The 18,511-nt window shown below is 37.6% G+C and overlaps 1 protein-coding gene across 1 annotated transcript in view; it reads right to left on the reverse strand.

The window, feature by feature from the left end:
• thsd7ab (thrombospondin, type I, domain containing 7Ab) overlaps window positions 1-18,511 on the reverse strand; it is a gene marked incomplete at its 3' end in the record, with an annotated part of 85,012 nt that overhangs the window by 45,571 nt on the left and 20,930 nt on the right. The window contains exon 2 of the mRNA XM_079469427.1: window positions 2,921-3,776. Coding sequence (XP_079325553.1) covers window positions 2,921-3,776 — 856 coding nt within the window. The remainder of the gene's footprint in view (window positions 1-2,920; window positions 3,777-18,511) is intronic.

Raw genomic sequence — 18,511 nt, forward strand, 5'->3', positions numbered from 1 at the left:
GATTTTAGAGTTATCTCATTTTGATACGGTATCCATATCAAGACCTGTTTTTACACAAAAATACATAAAAACGCTGAACCCACGGTACAGTATACTGTATATACGCAACATATAACAAACAGCAATATTTGATTTACATTTTAATAAAACATTTATGAAAGTCTTGTTTTAGTCTTTAAGATATGCAATGGCTTATTAAAGAGTGCATTAAAACTAAAAATAACTATTCGTAAAGTTGCTTGAATTTTATATGCGCGACAAAATCATAGTAAACATAATATTGTGAACATTAAATATACCGCGGAGCCTCACAACAAGCTGTTTTACTTGAAGTTTTGTAATGGCTGTATCACGAACACTGTTTGTATACAGTATACACAGTTTTTATGTATTTTAGATGAGCGATTGTTTTAACTTTCTGATGGAATGAGGACACATTCATTTCCATTAAAATGAGAGTAATGTTTGCAGGTTTCATGTAAGAATAATGATATTTGTGGAAATTCAGGACAATTTGCTGCAGCGTATGCATTATGAAGAAGTTCATCAAATCCTGAATGACATTATTATATTCTTAAGGAAACAATGCTGTTCTTCATCGACCGCTGGAGTGCTTCCATGAAGCCACACACACACCAACGGCAAACTCTTGATATGTCTTTAAAGGGATAGTTCTAATAAACCATAAAAATGAATTCATCATTTACTCACCCACTCGTCTTTCTTCTGCAGAACACAAAATAAGATATTTATTTTCTAAATGTTGGCAAACAAACAAAGGTGGCCCCAATAATTTGCATTGTTGTTCAGTTACCAATATTCTTCAGGATATCTTCTTTTGTGTTTTGCAGAAGAATCAAAGCCATACAGGTTTGAAATGACATAAGCCAAATTTCATTTTTGGGTGAACTTAAAAGATATGACGCTAAATACTATCAGGTTTATTGTACTGACAACTATAAGGCGCAGATAAATACGTCAGAGATTCATATTTATGCTCCCAGGGGAATGCGAATTATTTCTGCAAATTCATTTCAATATGAAATCCTAACTACAGCCTGTGCTCGGTTCATCATACAGCGACACATAAATAGAGTAAATAAAATTAACATTAATTTACCTAGGTATAGCACAATTTTGCTCATTTTTTAAATCTTTTCTCTTTCTTTTTAACAAAGACAGAAGCCAGACGCTGACTGTTTGAGATAAATAAGACTACTGCAATTACAAAACTGGTTTCATATTGTGTGGAAAGTTCTGGCATAAACTCCTGCCGTGTCAGTATATCTGCTGCCAGGGAATATACAGTTGTCATCTCTACAGTTGAAAATAGTCATCGAGCGTGGGAGTGTTTGACAGCAAAGACCCAGACTAGTCACGTACACTTCATTTCTTACTGTCAACCACTGACAGAGTGTGGAAATGCTGGAATCCCCAAAGTTTTAAGACTCATTTAACTGCTATTAGCGAGAGAACTTTCAGTGCTTCAACATATACATCATCAGAGACATGACCCGTCTTGTTCAGCTTAATATTAATGGATGTGCTATGGACTGAGAGAGAACGTATAAGCACAGCGCATTTCTTTTGTTTACCAGCTTCACCAGAAATCCCGTACAGGTCAGCTTAACCATCTCGGCATTGCTTGTCCATCCGTTTGACAAACAACCAGCATAATTGATTAGAACGGGATCATACTGGTTTTTACTTCTATAAGCAAACCAACAGTAAAACAACCGGAAAAACATTTTTTAGTTTAATATTTAAAGCTGCAATCCATTAAACTGTCACTTACAATCCAGCATTGGGCCAAAAAGGGACAAACCCAACTATGGAGTAAATTAACCCAGAAAATTCATATTTGAGTCAACATGGGCGTAAAACAAGCCAAATGTTTTTGTCTGGTTAGTTTGTCTAACACAATCTTACGGCAAAAACGTGACTATTTTATGAGGTAGCCATTTTGGGTTAATTCGTACGATCTAACTTGCGGTACGATTTTCTGTTGCAACAGTAACGCTAGGGGCGGGGTTACGGGTGGAGCTTCAGTATTGCTTTTTCTAGTAATCGTACATGAATTTCCATGAGATCAGGTTGGTTTTTAATATAAATATTGTAGGATTTTACTTAGAATTTAAAACGGTTGTTTAGCAAATGTAGAAATCAAATGAATTACCTTAGATCAATTAACAACACCAAGTTTATAATAAAGATTTAAAAGTTGAGATACAACTTCACAAGACAATTATTTCAAATCATTTGACTTCAGCGTAAAAACAAAGAATACATTTATGTTTCAAACAGAGTTTAGAACAGAGGTGCAAACGATATTGATTGCAGCTTTAAAACTTTATTTTTACCATCCAATTGAATTAAATATGCTTAATGAGGACTGTCAAGGATGCCATAGTATTAAACATTTTAACATGATTTTTTCCATTTATAAATAATAAGAAAATAATTAGAATTTGACTTTGTTTCATTGAAACAGCAAAAGTGGCATCAATTTTAAAGTCCCATTGAAATAAAAAATGACAATTCTTATTTTTTTCATGAAATATTGCAGCGTTTATAGTAAATAGCCTATCAATCGTCTCATTTTCTTTCTAAAATTCATGTACCATCATAATCTTCAGTTAAAAATGCACTTCCGGCCTAAAATGACTATCCATCTCAAATGACGTAAATTAGACAGATTGACCGGAGCATCTGTTAAATCCTCCTCTTCAACTGTCAGTCTGCTGCAACATCTGTCTTTTACACATCCAATCAATTTGCAGTAAAAAACACAAGCCACGCCCACAATTTCTTCCTTTGAAATTCCTTTTCACTCGGAAATGCGTCAGATTACAGAAGTATAAAAGATAGCAACTTCCGGTTCACAGGGACTTTAAGTTTTGATGTTAAAAAATCAACTCACCTGAGTGATACCGTGCTGCCATTGCGATGGACGCAAACTACCTGTCGAAACTGATAGCCGACTTCGATATTCCAGAGATCGCCATCTGGTCGGTTCAACCTGTTGCGGTTTCTCTTGTTCTTGATAAGTTCACGCATCTCTGGGTCTCTGTTTCCTTTCTTTGCTTTGCCTTTACGCCGTCGTGCCTGGCGTATGGCACGTGGGGGAGCAGGGGAGAATGCGGTCGGTGGCACCGGAGGTTGCGGGGGCAGTTTGCACTCGCTCCATCCACCCACTCTCAGACTGAACACCGTCTCTCTGCCCTCGCAGGCTCTGGGAACACACGTCTGGAATTCCGTCAGATTGGAGCAGGGAAGACCGCCGAAAAGAGGTGGCGCCAAGACAGATCGCACACGGTTTTGCAGACCCAGCCCGCAAGTCTTGGAGCAGGTGGTCCATGGGGTAAACTCGGTTACCACGCAGTCCTGAGGGCAGGGGATGAGACAGGCTTGTTCCTGTCTGGGTTTGGGTTCAAAGTACTCGCAGATGGAATCGTGGGCCGGCGACTCGTCTGCCTTGAGTGCACAGATTACCTCCCGTGTTTGGATGCCCTCTTCACCTTGCAAACATAAGCCAGCACGTCCGGCACCTGTCCGCAAAGATATGGGAATGCACTGGTTCCATGAACCCAGCTGCCAGTCGTACAGATCCTTGTGCCAGTCACAGACGCGAAAGCAGCTCTGCTGGTTTGCCGGCCGTGATGACTGAGGGCAGTTGGTGTGAAGGGTGGTCCAGCCCTCCACGTGAGCGCACCACACCGCACGACTCTGGCTCCCACCCGGACCGCACTCGCTGCCCATACACCTGCCCCATGGACCTGATGACAAGCACATACTATCCGTTAGTACATATTTATGTGCAAAATGTTCATTCATGGCATGGTAATATTGATCCATTTGTAAATAATACAGTAAACCTTAAAACAAAGTTTTGGTATATTTTACGATTCATTAACTGATGTTTGATTCGTTTTGAATCACATGACTGACACTTGTTGATAGCTGTGGCTGGGTAGGATAAAAGTCAGACTAAGGAACAATTAATCCGTCTAAATTGACTCAATTTAAACCACAGCTGAGTCCCTGCTGCTTCTTTCTCTCACATGGCAACAGTGATGGACATCACGCTTAAAATAAAAGAACATTCAATCTAACACAGTGATTTGAACAAACTGGTTGACAAACACCATTTAAGTAGAAAAGTAGGGGAACAAATTAGAAAAACTACATCAGGTTTAAAGCTTTTAGTGTATTCGGTCAGTGGGTTTAATCTAGTTTAACAGGTGGCTAGATCCTAGTTTTGTCTGTTTTTCCAATAACCACAATTGTTATTTTTTAACCCTGATGAAAGCCTGTGCATGCGCAGAAATACATCTGCCTTTTTAAAATGACATTTTCTCAGTTTAACAAATGTTGCTGAATTCTGTTTGCGCTTTGCTCTCACATGAATGAATTAATGAATTAAAATGTTGCAAAGTATGATACCACATTTCTAAGCAGGATGTTCTTGTTAATATTCATATTTAATGAGTGAAAATATATGAAATGAAAACAGGATCGATACTTGGGTTCAAGGTTATCGATTTAGGGAAGCTGAATATATGCAGCTTAGTCAAAACCTTCAACAAATACAAAAGCACGACAACATGTACTTGCAAAGAAGAATTGTGATAGTGCTTCAGGAGCTCAATATTACACCCACATTACAAAATTAGCCTTACCATCATTAATTATCACTGTATTCCATTAGCCGTGTCACTATAACATCTTACATCCTGATATTCAGCATCTATATGATAATGATGCACTATAAAACTTAATCTGAGAAGGTTTTGTTTTAAAAGCATCTCATGTTAAACAAAAGCACTGGAGGAAAAGGAAATGGAGAGTGTGGACTGGATTTGCAAGGCAAAGCTGAACGTAATGCATGAGCATGCTGGGCTTTGACATGGTTATCCAACCACCTATAACCATCCAGGTTTCACCATTTTCTAAAGATGTAAGTGGTGACTGGCTGACAACCGTACAATTTGAGGTGTCATTCATAGTGCAAAGATACATTTATGTTTATGCATTTGGCAAAAAGTAAACTGCTGTTTTTTGCAGCAGGTTTGCCAATAACTTACTGTATATTAAATAAAAAAAAATTCAACACCCTTATTTCTTATATTTCTTTCATGAAACAAGACTAAATATCTTAGGTTTTAACTTTTCTTGTTATGTAAATTTATCGTAATTTAATATTTTTTTTATATTTATGACAGAAATGGTTAGAATGTCATTTTTGCAGTGTTGCTGCGCTAATGCCAGTAATGAGACCAGTCTCGCCATGCTCATTTTCAATCTCAAAAGTCAAAAGTAAGTGTTTGAAAACAGTAGGAAAGTAATTCAATCTACAGTACGTTACTGGCAAACCAGTTGCAAAACTACAGCAAAGTTGAATAGTGTATGTACACAACCTGAGTAACCACTGTCAACTTTTCCAATCTAAGGCAATGTTCACATTTGACTTCTTTTTCTCAGTGGTAACAGCGTGGCGCTAACAACGCTAATGTAGTGGGTTCGATCCCAGGGGATTGCACAACAAATTAATAGGATAATGCAATTTAAGTCACTTCGGATAAAAGCGTCTGCTAAATGCATAAATGTAAATAATCCAATGGAGTAATCCGTGTTTTCAAAAAAGTCCTGAGCGCACTTTGAAACGCCACCACATCTTGTTTTTGCGTCTATTAAGGTTGAAAAACATCCTACGTCTAGCGCCTTTTCACAGCTGACCAATGACAAGCTAATAGCAAGACCTGTCCTTATATACATATTATAATATAAATATAATATATTCTCAAGAGAATGACGGTTAGAGTTCAAAACAGTTCGCCATCGACAAAATCTTCTCAACTCATGAATCTCAAACCCAATGCTTGTTTTATTTCCTCTGAGCTTTTTGTGTCTCTGTGCATGTTTTTGTATATTTGAATAAAACCCACATTCCCAAAAGGCCATTTAGCCAAATAGTTTTATTTCTCAAAACACCCGAAAAGTTTATTCTTTGTCCATTTTGTACCATACACCTCATATATTATACGAGACGTAGTAATAGTGATGCTTGTCTTTGCAAAAACCACAGCGAACATCAGACCAGCTGTAATTTGCACAACATGCACCCACGCCCCCAATTCCACCCTCTTACTATCTGTAATTGATTTTATCAGAGGGAGAGCGTGGGTGAGCGTGCGGCATAATGTGAGTGCTTTATGCACCCTGCAGGTCACCATGTTTCATTATCACAGGAGGACGTTTCCCATCGTGGATTTAAAAAGGGAAAATAACTTCACATTAGATGTCTTCTAAAACCTAGTGAGCTGCCTAGTACCTGGACGGCATATTAAAATGGATTTTAACCCGCTTTCTGTTCCATTTCCATGAGGAACGCTGGCTAGGTAGGTAGCAGACAGGTGGGTGGGTCATTAGTGTAGGTATTTGTAGGTGTATGCACTTTCAAAATGACAAAATCCACTATCATTTATTTGCTTATGGCAAAAGCATGCTAAAATCGCAGTAATATAAAACAGAGAGATCTCACAGCATCCGCTTTTTCATTTATGTCACAGCTGTAACGTGCCTGCCACATCGGTGGGAGGGAGCAAACCCACCACAGCTTTCCTTCAGGCTAATCGTATTTGCGCAAAACAGAAATAAACAAAATCTCTGCACATTTCACCCAAACAAGAGAGAAAACAATTCCCCTTTCGTGTCACAAAAACACCCGCACAAGGCTTGAAGATTTGTAGACAGAGGTGGTTTAAGCTGAGGCAGAGGAGATATATTAAATCTCTCAGATGTGCTATATTAAAGGTGTTGTAACGTGATTTTTGAAAACCGTGCACATTAAATATCGATTATGTCTGACAGATATCACGTCAATAAGTGTTTGGAAAAGCTAACAAGTCTGTGAGAGCGCTATGAATGAATGAATGAGGCATTTATATAGCGCTTTATTGTGCATTGCTGTACACCCAAAGCGCTTTATAGTCATATGAGGGGGTCTCTCTTTAACCACCACCAGCGTTAAGTTACGCGAATTACAGATGTAAAGGAAGTATTCTTTTTATTAGACACACCCTCGGTCTGTCGATCGTTGTGCTCTTCTGGCAAGGGGGCGTGAGGTTAGTGTGATGCGGATGCCATCTATTTCCAGAAAGAAACAATATTTCAATTTGCAATAATTGAGGTTTGCTTTTGAGGCAGTCAACCGTCCACCTTTCTTCAGAAAAACACTTTAGCACCAAGCACATTGATTCTTTCCTTTCAAGGGTCTTAAAAAACATGGTGCTATAAAGCACTAAAAGTGGTTATTGACTCAAAGAGGTTCCCCTATGATTATAAGTGCCACAGTCTCGTGGTTCTTCTGCGGTTCGTTGGGATGACTGTGCTGCTATATACAGTAGAACGGCTAAAGAACCATATAGCACCACATCCGTGTAAAGAACCTGTTTAGCCACTGTATGGCTCTTCAGCGGTTAGCGCTGACCAATATTTCACACATCCTTATTTCCGGTGTTTGGAGGAGACGCCAGCTGTCACGATAAAAGGTAATTCTGTCCGACAAAGCGCCGGTCCATCTGCACATCTGACAGGTGTGCGAGAGAACAGAGCGCAGACAATTCCAGCTGTCAGTCAGACAAAGCACAGTTCAGTACAGAGGAACGAAAATAGAGAAGAGATATTTGATGACGGCCATCACACTGCTTTTGTGAATAACAATACAGACAGATAGATGGATGGAGAAATGAACGGCGTTAAAGGGGTTTTAGGTACAGTATATACACCTTGATATCACAGAAATAGAGATTTCTGGAGAGATGTCAACAATGTGTCAAATTAATCTCGGATTTCTCTGAAGTCAAGATCTCAATATGAACATTCATTTCACACCTCCGTACTCTTGTTGTGAAATTGTTTGAAGAAACATTTAAGTCTTATCAATGAAAGAGCAACCTGTGAGCAATACAATCTTTCTCTGGGTATGGAGCCTAGTTTAAGTTCATCTTAATTTCACAGAGGTTCTTGAAGTTAGTATGTTTGTTTTGGACTCTAGCCCCAGAAAACATCAATGAAAGTCTGATTATTCATGATACACTAAAGTGCATTGTCTATCTTATTGAAGTAGGACATCGCATCAAAGTTGCGGCATAAAGTTACAAATGCTGAAGAAAATGTCACGAGTAAAGCCTTGATCAAAAATAAATAATGTAACACATTTTATTCACCAGACTATGTGACTAAATCACTTTAAATGAATACTTCCCATGATCAGGTACCTTTCAAAAGTTAACAGCCTGAGAAGAGAGTCGGTGAGTGCGTTTACATGCACAACGTAAACAGATATCTATAAAAATCAGCTTATAAAGTGATGCATGCATAGTAATAAACCGGCTACGCAGAAAACAGCGTTTACATGGAAGTTTGAGACTTGCCGGGTTTCTCGCGTGCAGTGACATCATCATCAATAGTCCGTTTACCAATTAAAAATGCAGCAGGAAAACTGTTTTTTTATATCTCTTCTCATGTCCGCAGTACCTGCATATGCAACAATGGTTCTTCATTTTGAAGTTTCTACATCAACTGCATGATTCGATAGTGGACTTTTATTTATCTAAAGTTATTTTATGCACATAAACACAACTGAGAGAAAACCGGTAAAACCGTTTACATGCAGCGCGAAATCGGAGTAATGGGCAAAAAACTATCACCGCCGATCGTTTTTTGTGTTAGCCATTTATGACCTTTCCCCGATAAAAGAAAGCCAAAAAACTGATCTCCGCAAACACTATTAAATGGTGTGAGCAATCTGAGAAACTTCTTAAGACTTTCCGAAGATAAATCTGCCGATAAATCTGTGTGCTTTCAGCATTTTAACATCTATCTATTTCCTTCTCATTCTTACCATTGTAGTCAGAAAATGAATTCTCGAAGGCTCACTTTTCCTAACCAGATGCAACAAGCGATAAAAGATTTCTCTTCCATGTTAATTTGTTTCATTGGCCCCCTGGTTTCAATCTGGTCATGCTCCTCCTCCTGTGAAATCTCATTGGTCTAAAATTCGGCTTTCTGAAGCTGAACATCAAACACGCTGTCGATCTGCTGAGCGCTTTTGCTACCAGAGAGGACAGACAAGATTGATTCATGTGAAAGAGCTTCAGTGAAATAAATACCCATCGCATTTTATTAGGAAATATTTAAAGTGTTTCCTTAGTTTTTTCATCCTCTGATCAAAATCTCACAAACAAGACATGCTTTCCTTGATACAAATGGCTGTTTTATAGCTGTTCTCTGTCCTCAAGATAGATTTCTATAAAGGTTTTTTGGAAATATTCTAACAAAAATAAAGAAAGTTTGCTTTTTCCTCTTCTAATCGAAATCTTACAAATAAAACATGCTTTCGTTGAAACAATTGGCAAATGATTTATAGCTTTTTTTCTGTCCTCAAGATCATTTTCTATAAAGACTTTTATTAATATCCTGACAAATATAAACGGTGCTTAACACAAAAATACATTTTATATTAAAATGGCATCAATGGTAACATACAGATCAGCATGTCCATATTGAAAGATGTTCATATTAAACATACCCTCTGTATGTCACCATGGATACGGGACATATAGATCGCTACGGAGTACGTCTAAAATATGAATCATTGATTACTTCATATTCTCATTTGCAGTTCTTTTAATGACATCATCCTCCTAAGTAAACATTTTTTCTAATATATTTTTCTACTCTTATGATTCACGAGGTCTTTCCCTAAAGACTGTAACAAAAATATCTGAATTATGAGTAGAACAAACTGTGCTTAATAACAGGAATGACTCACTGTACGCGTAACTCTACCAAAAGAGAAAGCATGCTGGTGGGAAAGCTGTCCGACAGCCTCTCAGTTCCTGACTATTTCACATTCAGCTGAAGTTATCCGGAGAAAATTCATTTATCCACCGCCACCACAAATCCATACTCAGCAGGTGAAATACATTTTTAAAGCTTCAACAAGTATAAATGTTCAATAAAAACACACATTAAAACGACATCAAAAAGCCACTGTGTTCTTGAGGATGTAGATCGATATGATGGAGAGCGAGACGTGAGATTGAAGCGCCATCCGCCTCAGCTTAACTCGTGGAAACCAAATCACAAACTTCTGAAAGCTCCATTTGAGTAAAAAAAGCTAACTTTAAATCACATTAACGGCAAAGCGACTGCAAGAGTTTCATTCGTTTCAGGCATAAACATTATAATGTTGTTTTTCTTCTTCCGCTCCCCTACAGGCACGGATGAGGAGTCACAGCAGGTGCCTTCACCCAGCACTAAATATTAATATGGTGTTTGTGTGCTGGGCTTTGTTGATGGCGATCTGACATGCCACCTTCACCAGTTACCTCCCTCGGGCGGCTGGAAAGCAAACAGAGGTTTTCAACCAGCGCTGAAGAGCCAAAGCCAACCAATGTGCCCTTTAGATAAAAGACATTAGGTCTGGGGTCTGAACTGTGAGTGAATTGGCTGGTAAACAGTGGAAATTATGCTTCGGGGGGAAAACTGCTTCTAAAAAAGTGGAGGCCTGCGGCTACGACACGAGATGGTAGAAGGGTTACTGATTGTCGGGCTGTTGTGAGCTCAAAAAGAACACTAGAGGAGGAAAAAATATCGATTACTGTAAATTGTGATATGCCAAGTTGTGTATAATGAGAATCATAATAATTAAACACGAATTAGATTTCATTAATCAAGCTTAATGTGTCTAATGGAAATGGCTGGTTCTGTTAAATAGAGAATATTTCTGTTACAGTAAAATAACGTTTTACCTATCCTGGAATGGCATCACTTTTATTATAGCACAATAAGACATATCTCAGTCATGCAGGTGTTATCGTGGCTGTCCTTTTTGAAACCTTGATGTTTTTCAGGAAATTGTAAAAACACTGTACTTTTTGAATGATAAAATACTGTATGGTCAAAATGACAAGATATTTTAAACACATTTTAATTGGTTATTTGCCAAGCCCTGTTACAAACATAAAGGGTGACGAATAATATTTATTTTACGAAATATGGAGATACGATATTTAAAAAGAACAGCAGAGGCGTTCCTTTGCATTTGACGATTTTAATAATTCTGCCAATTTTTATACTTCATGATGCAATGAATTATAAAAATGTGTGTAATCGAAAATATTTTGTAGTAGGCCAAATAAAACAAGTTTTTTTAAATATTGAAATATACAATCGTCTTAATAATTGAACACAATTTGGTTTAATTTAGTCATTTATCATTTGGAAAACCCGGTTTGATAACAGAGAATATTTGTTGTTACAAGAGCATCAACAGCTGGGTTTTAAAACAGAGAACATGCGCTGAAGTCAACATAAAGCGACTATAACATAGTGTTTTTATTTCCCAAACAGTAATTAGCATATTGTCTTAGCGTGTTTTTGGTTATAAAACAAGAATCTGCAGGAAAACCCTGACAGATGGAGCTCAAGGGGGATATAAAATATGATATAAAACATAAAACTTTACTGTGATAAAGCACACACTTAAACTAAGTGATGACCTCTCGCCTCCAGCACACCAGGGCATTTCACCCGGTAGGCAGATTTATGCGATCCCGGTTTGCCAACGGGCGGTTAAAAAGCAAAGATAAAGCCGTCAAGCTCAGGTCGTTGACTTCAGACCAAATACCAGCGGGTGAGAGTGCCTTCAGGACGGCTGGCTAAATAAGAAGAGTGGGTTAACTTGGAGACATTGTCATAGATCTCTTAAAGGTCCAATGTTTAATTTTTTGCAAGAACTATTGGCAGAAATGCAATAAAACATACATAACTATAAATCTTCAGAGGTTACATAATGAAGCGTTATGTTTTTATTACCTGAGAATGAGCTATTTCAATCTACATACATGGCGGGTCCCCTTACGTGGAATTCACCATGTTGTTTCTACAGTAGCCCTAAAAGGACAAACTGCTACAGAGCACATTACTTATGTTATTTCCTTCGAAAAGGAAGCAAAAACGCGACATCTTAGTTCTGTGTCAGCTAGAGCAGTGCTTTGAAAGGATGGGTTGGAGTGAGCTGTTGGTTGCAATTCATAACCTCACCACTAGACACACCGGACCTTTAAAGACGATCATAAAGCAGATGTACTCACAGAGTGTATCTGACATGATAACATTAAAACTTAAAGTTACATTCAAGCTAACAAAAACTGAAGACAGAAAAGTCTATATATGATAGTAAGACCCAACACGCAAATGTGGAATTAAACTATTGATTTGCATTTTGTATGCATATGCACAGTCATCTTCTCGGTGGAGGTAAAATCAAACCCGCCGGTACACAGCGAGGAATCGAATCAAGTGTGAAAACGGTTTAATAAAGCATGCCAGAAAAAGAGTTAACTCACTCTGACCCGCCTTTAGAAAGACATTTAAAGGTCACACAAAACTTTATTTTTCCTTACGAGACAACACAACTCCCATCTCAGCAGAAAAAAACACTAGGCTTTGTTTTAATATATGTAGGCACACACACCTTGGCATTTGCAAATAATCTTGTTACGCCGCCACTTTTATTACAGCACAATAAAGCGTACCTCTGTAATATAAGTATAATATATTCCTTGGCATTTGCAAATATGATAATCCTGCCGATTTTATTGGAACAATACAGCGTGCTGCAATGAATTAGAAAAATCTACGTAACCCCAGTAAAAGCGCTTGTAAATAGGGCACTGCTGACTAAGAACGAGACTCGGTGGGATTGTGCTGCAGTCTCCAGGACGGCGGGGGAAATCTGCTCAGCTGCACTGCAAAACAACCGGGAGGGCTGTAGGGATGGAGAATGAGAAATCTCGCACACATTCCCACACTGAGATAACACGAAGCCAGAGGCGCAATGAGGTCAAGATGAAGAGAATGATCACATCTGATTACACTGAAGCCATCAACGCTCCAAGCTGAACCCTCTGTGATCGGCTGACACGTCACATCATCTTTTGTTTGAGTTTTATTGCAGATATAATGTGATTTTTCAGTGGAGATCATTCATATACAAGCGAATGTATCAGTGTGAATTGTAAATTCAATTGTAAGAGACAGAGTGGTCCTTAAACATTTGGACGGATAGTGATACTTCATGTATGAATCATTGCAGTAGATACTGTACACAATAACAAACCAAGTGGGATCTGGAAACGGATGATACGGCAGAAGAAACTTTCTAAGTCATGTCTGAAATTAGGTCTGCGCAATGTGGTGAAATATTCCAAATGTCATTATCGGGGTATTCATATCACAATATTTGTTTTATGCACACTCATTTAAAAAGGTGATTCGCGATGCCGTAGAAGAACCATTTCTGGTTGAAAATAACCCATGACATGCCAAAAATGTAATGAAAAAAGTATAGAAATAATTGGTCTTTGGGAAGCAAGTATCGCTGTGACGAACATTTTGTAACGCCTTTATTTTGAAGATTGTAGTGTAGAACGTTAAAACACGGCTGTTCACTTTTCCATTTTTAAGGATTTTTATCATTCAATTCAAAGCATTTGACATTTCAATATTTTGCATAAAATAATCTCACATCACCTATGTCCTAGCAGTGTACCCTCAAGCTGTGTGCATGACATGAACCAAATGACATGTTCTACCAATAAATGGCCAGGACAAAAATCAAAATATTATATCAAACACTATTTGTTTTAAAATTTAAAAGCTACTTATTTTTGTTAAATTACTTACATCTTTTAATATCTAATGCAATGACATTTTGTTCATTTCAAGATTTGGAGCCAAAAAGCATTGATACTATTACGCGATCTCAACTTGGCAGCTACGAAACTTGGGCTGTAACAGATTTCAAGTCTGTTAAAAGTGTTTAAGTCAGAGTGTGAGAAAGACAAATTAAGACAAAACCATTTTGTGTTGGACAATAATGGTGTCTGAATCTAAAACCAAGTGTATCAATGTGAAGTTTTGAGCTTAACGTCTAAATCATGGGAAAACTGGAGTAATTTAAGGATTAGAAATCCATCAGAAGTGTCAGATAAGACAACCTTTCCAACTCATACAGAGACAATCACACCAGCTCTAATGAGACTCTCGGAGATTACTGAAGAGAAGCTGTGCCTTTGGGCAACACACTTAAAGGTCACATTTCAGTTCTTTCACTGTAAATATCCAATCAAATCTCATAATATTGTCAATATTCAAACTGTGTCAGTTTTAGATACACACTATCAAATTATCATTAGGACTTCCTACACTGCGTTTAACCCAGGGTAGTCTTTTTACCCTGGGTTAAGTCATGTTTTACACACTGAGGTTGGCAGCGGCCCCACTTACCACGAAATCAAACAGGAAAATTGTGTATTGTGACATAAGCAACACAAAAGAGGACTATACTGACTGTCCAATGGCCATGCATTTTTTAGCCCTTCCATGCAGGCCCAACTAACAACAAACCAATCAAAAACGGAAGGGAAACAAAGCCGCGCTCTACATTTTTTTTCTATTTTCAGAAGCCGTTTCAATCCGTTATACGTCAGGATACGGAAAAGAAGTCATTCGCAACCTCCATTTCTTGATGTCTTTAAAACATCACAAGCTATATGGATCAGTCTTGTTGGCCTCATAAATATGTAAAATGTGACGTTTTACATCAACAGTCAATGTTATGAACCTCATAAATACACAATTAAGAATGATAACCTAGGGTCTGCAAATGTACCGTCGTGTAAAACCATTAATATGAATATGAATAATTTACCCAGTGTTAAATATACAGCACTGTGGAATACAGTACCCAGAGCAGAATTAATTTTCATTATACGGCACAATTTTGGCAAATGTTCTGGTGCATACTTTATATACATAGTGCATACCGTAGTGTTCCTTTATCTTAATATGTAGAGCATCACACCTACAACGCAAAGATCATACGTTCAATCCCCAAGGAACACATACAAAAATGGATACATGTAATGGCTGGATGTAATAAAAGCATCTGACAAATGCATAAATATAAATGAACAGCTAAAGTAGTTTGTTTGCGGTAGTTGGTATGAAAAAAAGTTTTTCGATTTGGTCTAATTTCCACAACAAATATGTTTAATTCATGTCAAACACAAGCGCTTTGAGCACAGTGAGTGATTAATTCATACAGTTCTAACTTGTCTTGCTCCAACACCTGACTTCTGGGATTTGGGGTATCTAAACTAATTTACGATTGCAGATGTGGGACGTAACGTCAAAAAGATTTAAAGACAACATAAAAAAATTATGCACCAAAACTGATTTACAGGCGTGAAATGTGATAGATTTCATTCATTCTAAAAAAAAAACCACGGCCTGGTAAAATAGGATCAAACGTAACCGTTGGGTTTAAATGCTGGATTATTACAAACCCATTTTCTATAGACAGTGCACAAATTTTACTTCCGGTACACATCCGCAAAGAATAGAGTCCCTGGAGATTATTTCTGACAAAAAGCTAAATAAATAATAGGTCTTTTGGGTAACCAGTAGAAGAACAGTTACTTGGTTAAACTTAAATGCGACAAAGTTACACGACTCATTCATTCAATAAATTGTTTGTTTAATAAAATTAAAAGGCTGGGTGTCTGATTTCTCCTAGCCGTTGTTGATTTTCAAATCATCAAAACACTCACATCCTTACCACCATCTTTTGCTTTCGTCTACTCGACTATTGTCCGTCCTGTGCACGGTTCACCTTACTGGTGATTGGCTACAAGGTTGTTTTGCTACTCGGCCCGACTTTGTCTAAACAGGCGCAATTCGGAAATCGGACAACCCACCTTAAATACAAAACCAAATTCAACAAATTGCTTATTTAACACAACTATTGTAGATTAAAATATTAATATAAATGCATATTAATCTAAATATAAGTAGTTGTATTAGCCCCTTGCCAGACCGATAAACAAACACAGACCGGAAGGTAACTGCGGGCAAGGCACGTGTTTAGTTTACACCAACCAGTTTGTCCATATTTGACCCAAAAATTTGCCTTTACAATGTATTTACCACGCTTGTTTGAAACCTTCACTATATGCGTCTCTTAATTTCTTATTTTCCCATTTGATGTATTTATGCATTTGGTAGACGCATTTACATTCTGCATTACAGTACACCTTTTTTCTTTCTTAGTATGTGCAATCCCTCGGATCGAACCCACGACCTTGGCGTTGCTAGCGCCCTGCTCTATACACTGAGCTACAGGAATCCTATGCATCCTATGAATATTTTTGTAGTCAATAAATATCTAATGATCTACTATGTTACCCAAATATGTAGACGGAGTACATGTAATGCAATCCCCACTAACTTGCCCTTCCATTTCACGTGTGACATCAGAAGTAAATGCTGTATGTGATCTATTATTTATTATACGATTTTTTATTTTGCACGATACGTAGATGTCATTTGAGTCAACAGGGTCAATTTTGATTTCCTATTAAGCTTTTTGAGACGCACACAAACACGCACACCTCTTTCATCTCAACAGAAATTACACTGTAGTGCTCGACAGGCCTGCGATAAGCAGAGCAGATATAAATAACCTCTCAAGAAGGGAGTGGTGAAGATCTGCTGTGTCCTTAGACCTCACCTCTCTCTCTCTCTCTCTCTCTCTTCTAATGGGGTTAAAGGGCTGATCACTGCTGCCGGCAGACAATCTTTGGGCTCTTTAAGGTCGAACACAAATCGAATAATTCATCTCTATTCTGCAAGACTAGAAGTTATGTTTATGGTCACCTGACTATGTAATGTGGTTTCTAATTGGTCGCTCAACCTAAATGGAGGGACATTTAATGTTAATCTTCCTCTTGTAAGGATCTCTTATCTCTACTGTACGCAATTGTTCCCTAAACATACTGTACACATGAATGCTGCAAAACCAGTTCTCAATCTAAGTTGTTGAATTTCAAAAGATGTCAAATGTCAAGTTATAAATACTGGGTTACTGTCCATGTTTTTAGGTCAACGACTGCCAAAGAAAAACGTGAAAATCTTCCTGAGCAGGCAAGAGCCAATATTCAACAGAACCCTGCCAATCATTCTGTCTGCAAAATTGCAAAATAAGTATTTTAAATTCTCATAATTCAGTAAATTATACATTAAAATAAACACATTAAACATTAATAAGTACGTTAACAAAAATATAGATGTGGATCTTGGTTTCTGCTTAGTCAGGCGCTTGAAATGTGATATGGATCATGATATGCACGAAACATTTGTATAAAAAATAAATGAGGATAACCTAAAATAACTGGTGTTGAACTGGATATTTTCATTCTGAAGACATTTATAAAGCATTTTAAAAAGAACACAACGAATGATGTTTAGTCTAGGTGTAAAAAATATTAATAAGCCTATCTTAGCTAGAAAAAATACAGTAAGGGCCAAACGTGATGTCCAGTTGCAGTCTTTGCTTTTTGATATAATATAAATAAGGATTTGTAGATGTTTTTGGAGTGTTAACTTAAATTTAGCTTTGATGAGAACCTAAACGGAGAGGATTAAGAAAATAATGTCAACTGTAACTCTATTAACTGCATCTACTCATCCACTGCACTGTAACTCTATTAAATGCATCTACTCATCCACTACACTGTAACTATATTAACTGCATCTACTCATCTACTGCACTGTAACTTCAATAACTGCACTAACTTATCCACTGCACTGTAACTCTATTAACTGCATCTACTCATCTGCTGCACTGTAACTTCAATAACTGCACTAACTTATCCACTGCACTGTAACTCTATTAACTGCATCTACTCATCTACTGCACTGTAACTTCAATAACTACACTAACTTATCCACTGCACTGTAACTCTATTAACTGCATCTACTCATCTGCTGCACTGTAACTTCAATAACTGCATTAACTTATCCACTGCACTGTAACTCTATTAACTGCATCTACTCATCTGCTGCACTGTAACTTCAATAACTGCACTAACTTATCCACTGCACTGTAACTCTATTAAATGCATCTACTCATCTGCTGCACTGTAACTTCAATAACTGCACTAACTCATCCACTGCACTGGAACTCTTTTAACTGCATCTACTCATCTACCTCACTGTAACTTCAAGAACTGCACTAACTCATCCACTGAACTGTAACTCTATTGACTGCATCTACTCATCTACTGCACTGTAACTTCAATAACTGCACTAACTCATCCACTGCACTGTAACTCTATTAACTGCATCTACTCATCTACTGCACTGTAACTTCAATAACTGCATTAACTTATCCACTGCACTGTAACTCTATTAACTGCATCTACTCATCTGCTGCACTGTAACTTCAATAACTGCACTAACTTATCCACTGCACTGTAACTCTATTAACTGCATCTACTCATCTGCTGCACTGTAACTTCAATAACTGCACTAACTCATCCACTGCACTGTAACTCTATTAACTGCATCTACTCATCTACTGCACTGTAACTTCAATAAC

Source organism: Barbatula barbatula, assembly GCF_947034865.1.
Source record: "Barbatula barbatula genome assembly, chromosome: 12".
Lineage (NCBI taxonomy): Eukaryota > Metazoa > Chordata > Actinopteri > Cypriniformes > Nemacheilidae > Barbatula > Barbatula barbatula.